Here is a 1884-nt window from a genome sequence, read left to right on the forward strand (position 1 = left end):
GGGGTTACGCGTGCGCGTGGATGACGTGCACGCGTGGAGGGCTGGAGTTGCAAACGACGTAGACGCATCAGTGACGCGGTCGCGTGGGCGTCTTTGTGCCTAAGGCACGCCTCCAGCCACGCTCCCGCGCGACTTTCTGTTCAATTCCCTTTTATCGCTAATTCTTCTTTGACGCGGACGCGTCAGCGATGCTGGCGCGTCGCGTGCTTCCTGTTTTTTTTATATAGAATGCAAATGCAAATGTGAATGCAGACTATATACAAAAATTATGAGAAGAGTCATTTAACCAAAACAAAATAGAATAAAGTAAAATAAAACTAAGGCTAAAATGGAACGATCATACCATGGTGGGTTATCTCCCCCCTAGCACTTTGTTTTTACGTCCTTAAGTTGGACGGTCTTCAGGCTCATTTTGCATCTGTTGGTGGGTTTTCTAAGAGGTAGACCTCGAATTCTTTGTGATCCTTCATCTTCTCACCATGATAAAGCTTTAGGCGATGTCTATTGACCTTGATGAATTTGGAGCTGGAAGGATGACGCAGGTGAAAAACTCCGTATGGCTCTACCTTTTCTCTGTATGGACCTTCCTGTCTTGATCTCAGTTTACCTGGCATGAGCCTCAGTCTAGAGTTATATAGAAGAACTAACTCCCCTAGTCTGAATTCTCTCCTTTTTATGTGCTTGTCATGGACAGCCTTCATCTTTTCTTTGTATCGCCTAGAGTTGTTATATGCTTCTAGACGAAGGTTCTCTAGTTCTGCTAGTTGCAGCTTTCTTTCAGCACCAGCTTCCTCAAAGTTCATGTTGCACTCCTTCACAGCCCAGAAAGCCTTGTGTTCCACCTCCATTGGAAGGTGGCAAGCTTTTCCGTATACTAAGCGGAAGGGGCTCATCACAATGGGTGTCTTGTACGCTGTTCTATATGCCCAGAGTGCATCTTGTAGCCTGGCACTCCAGTCCTTCCTGTGGGCTTTACTATCTTCTCCAGAATACGCTTAATCTCTCTGTTAGAGACTTCTGCTTGCCTATTGGTCTGGAGATGGTAAGTTGTTGCTACTTTGTGAATTATCCCATGCTTCTTGAGTAATCCTATCAGTCTCCTGTTACAAAAGTGGGTGCCTTGATCGCTCACGATTGCTCGTGGTGATCCAAAGCGACAAAGAATATGGTTTCTAACAAAGGAAACAATAGTGTTAGCATCATTAGTACGGGTAGGAATTGCTTCCACCCAGTTAGAAACATAATCTACAGCTAACAGTATATAAAAGTAACTATTAGAATTTGGAAATGGACCCATAAAGTCAATGCCCCAAACATAAAAAATTTCACAGAGAGGATGGGATGTAGCCATTGACAACGGTGATGCCCTACATACAGCTTGCCATGGAAAGGAGTAAGAAGGATTGGATGAAAGCAGTAGGAAAGCAGAGATTCAGAAGGAACACAGTATCTCCATACACTTATCTGTAATTCTCACCATTGAATTACATGAGTAACTCTATCTTTATTTTCTATTTATTTATTATTATTATTCGAAAACTCCATAACATTTATTATCCGCCTAACTGAGATTAACAATACGACCATAGCTTGCTTCATACCAATAATCTCCGTGGGATCGACCCTTACTCACGTAAGGTATTACTTGGACGACCCAGTGCACTTGCTGGTTAGTTGTGCAGAGTTGTGACAAAGTGTGATTCACGTTTGAGAGCGCTACCAAGTTTATTGGCGCCATTGTTGATGATCACAATTCCGTGCACCATGTTTGCTATAAATTACTGACAGAGAAAAATCGTCGGTTAGAAATTTTCACAAAATAATTCCGTTGAAGTATAGTTTCAAACCAAGAATTAACCATCAATCAAAGTTTAATTTTATTTA

General features: G+C 42.2%; 1 protein-coding gene across 1 annotated transcript; it reads right to left on the minus strand.

Moving 5' to 3' along the window:
• Positions 1-407: 407 nt before the first annotated feature.
• LOC107480169 (uncharacterized) lies at positions 408-848 on the minus strand. The gene has a single exon (XM_016100313.1). It carries the CDS (start codon positions 846-848, stop codon positions 408-410), a length of 441 nt encoding a protein of 146 aa, XP_015955799.1.
• Between the last annotated feature and the right edge of the window lie 1036 nt (positions 849-1884).

The sequence above is a fragment of the Arachis duranensis genome, chromosome 3 (genome assembly GCF_000817695.3).
Source record: "Arachis duranensis cultivar V14167 chromosome 3, aradu.V14167.gnm2.J7QH, whole genome shotgun sequence".
NCBI classification, from domain to species: domain Eukaryota; kingdom Viridiplantae; phylum Streptophyta; class Magnoliopsida; order Fabales; family Fabaceae; genus Arachis; species Arachis duranensis.

Excerpts from the sequence above, each read along its gene's own strand:
- LOC107480169 (XM_016100313.1), bottom strand. The coding sequence starts at position 848 with ATGGAGGTGGAACACAAGGCTTTCTGGGCTGTGAAGGAGTGCAACATG.